Source organism: Magnolia sinica, chromosome 14, assembly GCF_029962835.1.
Source record: "Magnolia sinica isolate HGM2019 chromosome 14, MsV1, whole genome shotgun sequence".
Lineage (NCBI taxonomy): Eukaryota > Viridiplantae > Streptophyta > Magnoliopsida > Magnoliales > Magnoliaceae > Magnolia > Magnolia sinica.
This window is the reverse complement of record NC_080586.1, coordinates 80083013-80090809: the sequence shown is the minus strand read 5'-3', so window position 1 is coordinate 80090809 and position 7797 is coordinate 80083013. Positions and strand designations below refer to the sequence as shown.

General features: G+C 37.1%; 1 protein-coding gene across 8 annotated transcripts; it reads left to right on the top strand.

Annotated features, from left to right (window-relative positions):
* The first annotated feature begins 3483 nt into the window (after positions 1-3483).
* Positions 3484-7163, top strand: LOC131224694 (uncharacterized). Of its 8 annotated transcripts, none has more exons than XM_058220005.1 (5): positions 3484-3921; positions 4147-4200; positions 5585-5643; positions 5741-5844; positions 5973-6093. In XM_058220005.1, the coding sequence occupies exons 1-5, from the start codon at positions 3906-3908 to the stop codon at positions 5977-5979; spliced, it is 240 nt and encodes a 79-aa protein (XP_058075988.1). In that variant the 5' UTR covers positions 3484-3905; the 3' UTR covers positions 5980-6093. The 8 variants fall into 8 exon arrangements, 6 of the variants coding, with proteins under 6 accessions (XP_058075988.1, XP_058075983.1, XP_058075985.1 ...); XR_009161128.1 differs by lacking the exons at positions 3484-3921; positions 4147-4200 and adding exons at positions 6170-6269; positions 6424-6724; positions 6901-7163 and having other exon boundaries at positions 4866-5844; positions 5973-6056; XM_058220002.1 differs by lacking the exons at positions 3484-3921; positions 4147-4200 and adding exons at positions 6170-6269; positions 6671-6736; positions 6901-7163 and having other exon boundaries at positions 4884-5844; positions 5973-6056.
* The last annotated feature ends 634 nt before the right edge of the window (positions 7164-7797 follow it).

Below are 7797 nucleotides of genomic sequence, written 5' to 3'. Positions count from 1 at the left end.
TGTCAGGTCCAAGTTTAATTCATTGGGTTGTACCTGCCTCAGAAGAATATTAAGACTACATGCACCATCAGACTTAAAAACCTTGTGTTATGCAACCAACTTTGGAAAAATAGTGGTGACTCATCGACAGTTGGGTCAACCATTTGGACGGACTGGGGAATGAATTTTGCACATTGGCCTTGATTCTTCGTAGATGGGATTGTTTTTCAACCCGTGACTTAGAATCCTTCCTCACTGAATTGATGGCAGCTCATGTTTGTCTCTTAAACAGGCCGGCCCATTCCCAACATATTAACGTGTTTGCCACGGAGCATGGTTACAGAATCATTTGCCGCGCATCATTGGGTCCTTTCAGTCAAGTCAATTCATTGGGCCAGTTGCACCTGCCTCGAAAGAATATTAAAACCATGGGTCCAAGGAGAAAATGAACTTGCCCATGTGGACACATGATGGACAAGTTGAGGAATTCTTAAGGCAGGGATTGGTCAAGGTAGGCAGAACTTAATCCAATGACCTATAACTTGCATATGTTTACATATTTAGATCTGTTGACAATTAATTTTAAATAAAATAATTATGTCTACTCATGTATTTAAAAAGTTTAGGAATATGAAAAGATAACTTTGTATATATGAGGATATAAAAAGAATTATAGAAAAATGTATACTCCTAATTAATATTTTACTTCTTTTAATAAATAGGTTGTTTACAATAAAGTATAAAAGTTATTTTCTGATGAAAGGTCCCTTCCAACGAAGGAGCTTCACATAGCTAGGGCCATGCATCTACAACTTTATTTTATTTTATTTTTTACTTCGTTGTACATGCTTTAGTTATCATTTTTCAATTAACAAATTGGTATTAGAGCCGAAGGTTATAGTCACATAAAAGATGATGATTTCTTAAAATAGAAATTGTGATTTCTAGAACCCAAGTGGTTAGCCAAATAGTTAGTGATTTGCAAGTGATCTAAAATTTACGTGTGATTAATACACACCCCACTTGGGAATTGATGACAAAACCTGTTGAAACAAGGTTATCTTCACTCAGTCTACCACTTGAGCTATGGATTGATGCATAGGAAGAGACATCTCTATATCTTAGAAAGCTATTTTATCTTACTCACAACTTGAAATTATAAGTTAGTTCCGTGTTCCACTTGACCTTCCACACAATACAAGGACTTCTATGAAGAGTAGGACATACTAAAAGAGATGTGAAATGAGACATTTTGCTCTGATGACTATACTTTTCTGCTCACCATGGACACTGAATGAGTGGTTAGTACTTCTTGACCTATTACAATACAAGGACTTTTTGGAAGAACATAATAGGTAATAAACGAAATGTGAAATAAGATTTTTTTTCTTCTATGGTGACCATATATACTTCCCATGAACACTAAATAAGTGGTTAGCATTTCTTGAATTATTACAATACAATGACATTTCTAAAGAATAGGACGGAATGAAAGGGATGTAAAATGATATTTTTCTTATTTGGCAAATATACTTTTTGACTTTACCTTTAATAGATACTAAATGAGTGATTAGAATTTCTTGAGCAATTAGAATATAAGGACTTCTATTGAGAAAAAGACAGGCAACCAAAGAGATGTGAAATACGATTTTTCTTTTCTTGTGACTATACTTTTCTGCTTTACTTCCAATGGACTTAAAATGAGTGGTTAGCATTTCTTAAGCTATGCTTTTATTAATAGCATATATATGTTTGAAAATAAACCACTAGTTTTTAAATGGTGTGGAATAAATAATAGGATTAATCAAATTCTTTTGAACATCAATTCCCACAATTGAAAGCTAGTATGAGGACAGTTGAGCTATGTTGTGCAAGGACAACAGGAGGATAACAAAAATGACTGGTTGTCTGTCAAAACTAACCAGATACATCAGCGTACCATAATTTATGGTCCAGTGCCCGATGAGGGTCAAATATTGCATATTAGACCCCCATTGTTACCCGATTTTACAAGCATGATACAGTTTAACGTCATATTTTAATTATGTTTGTGTTGCAAGGTGGATTTACGAGCGTAGACCGAAAAGAATGCTAAAGGGATGAAATTAATGCTCAAGAAGCACTAAAGCGAGGGACTAACTCTAGGGAACCGATATCAAAGAGTTTACACCCCCGATATTCAAGAAAATCAAATAGTTCATGCTAAAGAGGCCTAAAATTCGTCCAAATTGCAAGATCATAGGGTTTCCACTATCCGTTTGGCTCAAAACTTTATATCTATCCTAAATACCCTAAATTAACCGTACATATCGAATTTAAGCTCTTGGATCCCTGTGAAAGTGGCCCAAAGGACAGATCATCCAATAAACCATTGATTTTGGGCCTACCTGATCTCTGGATATGTCTCAATTTTGGAAACAACGCCTTCAATGATATTATAAAACGGATGGTCGGAATGGACCTCATATATACGTCGCAACAGACCACATAGAGGACCCGTGTGCACGGTGCACAAGTGCACCGGCTGTGCATAGGGAGTCTCAAGGTCGGTCAGCGCCCGCTGACTGACGGATTTCTCACAACCGAGAACGCACAGCATCCTCACAACGCATCGCCGGACGATGCTTGTGGGCCCCACCCATCTTCCATTCGGAAGATTTGAACCGTTTACTATGCCCAGACGTGGGGCATGACACTCGATTAGGTTGAATTTTGGCCCCGTGCACACACGCACAAGTGGATCGTCGAAAAAAGCAGGATGGACGGAAAATTGATTTTATACGTGGGCCACGCCAGAACTTACCAAAACCACCCCTTCCGGACTGGATTTTTTCGCCAGGAATTCAATGAAAGGGGTAGATGTCTCTGAAAATAATACTGTGGGACCCACCGATCATCACAGCGTACCCTGTTTACGCAGAAACGTGCGTCTGTGAAAACCGGCCACGGTAGGCCATTCCGTGATCAAGGACGTGATCAGATAAATGATCCAGACCATGATCGGATAAATGATCCAGACTGTCCAAAATCCATATAGGAGGGTTTTTACCCTGTCCATGAAGTCATAGTGCTTGAATAGGTTAATCAGTTCGCTCAAAATCAGATCAACTTCAGCAGGTTGTGTTTTGCTGCGCAAACAGATGTGCGAAATGGCGTGCGTAAACATGGTCGGTGACCGAACGTCCAACCTGTTGGGATATGGAGTTTGAAAAACTATTTAAATAAAATAAATAGTTTACACCTTTGATTAGTAGAAACAGTTGGGAGAGAGAAACACACCTTTGATTTTTACAAGGCCCAGCAAAATGAGAATGTGAAATCCACTCCAACCATTAGATACCAGACCAAAAGCTAGGCTTGAGCCCCAAAATTTATGCCCATACGTGATTTACATCAAAGAAAACGCATTACGAGGGTGAGCTTTATATGTTTTTTTTTTTTTTTTTTGGGCACTAAACACTGTTGTTTTTAGATGTAAATTCTCACTAAAGATTCATAGTCTTCTTGAAAAATAATGTAAAACCAACCCCAAATAAAGGACCCAAAATGAAACACCCACATTTGTTTGAAAAGTTATGTTTGCTGGTAATATGAAAAATTTTGGGGTTTTTTCTTCATTCTAGGGGAGATTTATTCATATGTATTTTCTAATTTGCCAAAAGCTAAAACATTTTAAGTTAGTGGGAAGATTTTGATGAGGACATCAGAGCACCATTCATTAGGCTTTGGTTGGAGGAGGGAGGCAAACTACCTTAGTGGGAATTTAAATGCTGCCAACTCTCTCTCAGACGAAGCTCTGAGTTCTAACATGAACTGGCTGGTCTTTACTTTGTTCTACTTATTCTAATGTTCCGAAGAATAATTGACATTTTTCTAATGCTATCTATCTCTGAATCAGGTCAAAGCATCCAAAATCTGTGTTGATTATGGACGAGGTTGATGGTATGTCTGCTAGTATTAAGATTTCCAAAATTCCTATCATTTATATCTGTAATGACCGCTACAGTCAAAAGCTAAAAAGTCTTGTTAACTACTGTTTGCTTCTCAACTTCAGGAAACCTATGAAACAACAGGTTCTTTGTTTGCTTGATGTTGATCCAGAATAGCCTGTGAAGACTTTTCTAACCTCACTTTCATCTTTTTCTACCTTTTTTTCTACCTTTTTAGGCTTGCTTCTTAAAGGTGTCACCGAAGCAGTAGAAGAAGAAGCAGAAGCAGTAGGTATGTATGTACATGCTTTTCCCTTGTCATTCTTGGCTCAAATACATTCAGGCAATCTTAGTTGTCTAGAAAACATTACAAATGCCACATATTTTGTTTACAGACCCAGTACTGATTCGATAAATATCCCCATAAGTTGTGCTTGTAGCCATATAATAATTCTAAACTAACAGTCCCCAAAAGAAAAATGGTCAATGGCCCACATTTGGTTAGAGGAGGAGAATAAATTTAGGCTAGGATTACCTCAAAAAATAAAAATCTTTTTGTCAACATCAAATATTGCATTGCTCAAAGTAATGATTCACCTGGATTAGAATTGCTTAAAGTTACACATGCACATGTTCCTTTTGTGAGACTATTTTGTTGGTCTGCTCTTTCCAAATGAGCATTAGGGAAAAGAAAGACTATTTTGTTGGTTTGCTCTTTCCAAATTAGCATAAGGGAAAAGGAAAGGTATCTTCTTCTTCTTCTTTTTTTGGGTGGACGCAAGGTCCCCAGATTTACGGATGGGGTTTAGAATCAATGTTCAGCATATTCAGTGAACCACTACCGCTTGAATTTGTATTAACAGCCCAATTTCTGTTCTTGCACCACTATTACAATTCATCTTGACTCATTGGTATCTCAAATATTTAAATTGACTTTTTTTAATAAATAGTTTCTACCCATGTTATGTGGGTCCTTCAAAGGTGGAATATCTGAGTTGGATACTCAAACAGCAGGATAAGGTATGGATAAGAGACCTGCCTTCACAAGACTTGAAATCCAGATCCATTCTGTTTTTAAACTGTTGAGCTATCAGTTATTTAGAATTTTAAATGAATATTACCAATTGGGTTGCAAGTCCAGCTTGCTTGATATTGTTGGGGCATCATTTGAACCTGGCTATCTTTTTTGAACAGTAACACAAGAAAATTTTATTAGAACCACTGAAAAGAGGGAAAAATGAGAATAAGCAATGTGGGATGAAGAGAGATCATTGCATTCACCCCTAAAGATGGCATTAAGGAAGAAAAAGACCCAACAACCCAATAATTCCTCCTTTTTACTTCTAAACTGTAGGCAAACCCATTGCCCAAGACGGATCCAACTGTTTAGCTTATGAAAGATCTCTTCCACAGATTCCAAGCAATTGCTGAAGTACCTGTTGTTTCTTCCTTTCTAGATTGACCACAGCACTGCTAGAAAGGAGAGACTCCATATAAATGTTTTCCTTTTGCCTTTCTTTCATCTGTTCTAGGCAAGGTCGAAAGCATCAATCAAACATGGTGCAATCCATAACATGATTATCTTATGCGTTCTGACCAATCCCTTGCTGTATCTGTCATGAAAATTTGGATTTAGGGGATCTGCCGTACCTGATCCTTGCTGTATCCATACTCAGGTACTGTATTTTTATACAATTTTCTCCAAGAAGATAGTCATACATGTGATTTAGCAGTGGTAAGAACTTTTCTTTGGCTTACTTCACCAATTTGCTACTGAGCCATTGAATTGCCTATGGATGTGTTGGTAACTTTGAAATCTTTTGCCAAAGAAGAAGAAAAAGAAGGAGACAAGTTTTATTCTTTTGCCAGAGAAGAAGAAGGTGACAAGTTTTATTCTTTTGCCAGAGAAGAAGGTGACAAGTTTTATTATTTATAGGTATGGTTAGGATGTGTTTGGATGATGCTTGTAAATGGGGTTAACTGTAAATGATTTACAGGTAAATGGTTTATAGTTTGTGTTTGGATGCTGAAAATTGCCTGTAAATGCTTTTCTATGGCTTGTAGGTTTTGACCCTTCCACTTTCATGCCTGATTAAAGTTCTCCTCTGGCCTTTGATTTTACAAATGCGGATTGGCTTGTTACCCGAGGTAGATGGTGGAAAAGCTATTTTATTTGATTGCATGTGCTGTACTAATGTTTTGCATTTTTGGAGTCATATCATTTCCAGCAAGCTTATGTTTTTTAATGCTATAAATTTCAGGTTGTATCGTGGTGATCCAGTGCTAAATCCTCTTACACCTTGGTATAGACCTCCATTGAAAAACATTTTCTGTATATATGGGATAGATATGAAGACTGAGGTAATGTGCTATTTTATTTGAATAATAATTATTTCTAAATTCTTCTTTTTAAAAAAATTGTAATTTGTTATGGCTGAGCCAATTGTGGCACTGCATCTGTCTAACCCTGACATTCCTGAGTTAATTTTTGGATTCTCATTGGATATGAGTGAAGTTTGTGAGTGTTTAACTCCTGATACTGTAAATAATAAGTATCATGGATGTGAAGACTGGTGGAGGCAAGTTTTTTCAGCACAAGGCTTATTGTGAAAAGCATAGCTTGGATCAGAAAAAGGTCATATCAATTGCTTTTGAAGAATGAATATCTTATGATGCATTGTCTTTCATAGGGTAAAAGTCATATGTTACAATGCATAAGTTTATTTCCCCTGCCTCATCTTGGTTTTTATCAATTTCTACAGGCTGAGAGTCTGCAACATGGACCTGATGAGGTCCGCTGCATTAAGCAAATCCGGGTCAGTGAGAATGTACTATAATCCACATCTTGTTTGTTTTCTCATTCATTATCGGATCCTCTTTTTGGGTTTCCTTTCCAGCACTTCCAACTCTCAATTCTACTCTCTTTCCTTGCCCTACACACATCCATCTGCATTTAATTTCTTGTTTGAGAGTTTCATTTCATGTGTTGCAGCCAGCAGGCCAGAGCTACCTGTTGAGGTTGCAGGGCCTGCTACACACAATTCGAATGGAGAATGCTAGTGGAGGCAATGATGACGTTGGCCTGGAAGCAGCAGAAGATGGACGGGTAGTGTTATCTCAGGGTTCGCCAAGCACGACGGCACCGGTGATGACGGGCGTAACCATGACTTTGTATTATTTGTAGAACCTAGTGTTGTGTAACAGTTTGATTGAGTTAAACTTTAAATAGACTGTTGTTAATTGTTTTGTTGGTAATGTGGCTTTCATGATTGATTGTTTCATGAGTGGATTGAATGAATGAATTAGTAGTTTAAATAAATATTAAAAAATTAAAAAACATTTTTAGCCTCAATTTGTAACTGAGGCTTGAATTTAGCCTCGGTTGTTGATAACCAAGGTTGAAATTCCAGTGGTTAAAGGCTTTAGCCTCGGTTGTTGAGAACTGAGGTTAAAAATAGATTTAGCTTCGGTTGAAGGCAATTGAGGCTAAAATTCGGATTTAATCTCAGTTGAAAACAATGGAGGCTAAAATTTTGATTTAGCCTCATTTCAAGAAAATTGAAGCTAAAAAGGTTTTTAGCCTCACTTGAAGAACCGAGGCTATAAAAGTCATTTTAACCTCAGTTGTTAAAACTGAGGCTAAAGCCTTTAGCCACAGGGGTTTGAACCTCGGTTTGGATAACTGAGGCAAAACTGAAGCTAAAGGCTTTAGCCTCAGTTTTTAACCTTTTTAGCCACAGTTTTAAACCGAGGCTAAAACTCACTTTTCTTGTAGTGAATTGAGATTGACTATACATTAAAAAAATTAACTTAAAAACTCAATAACTGCTGTCCACCTTTAAGATCATTATTATTTTTACGAATATGTACCACTTATTCTTAGACTGTC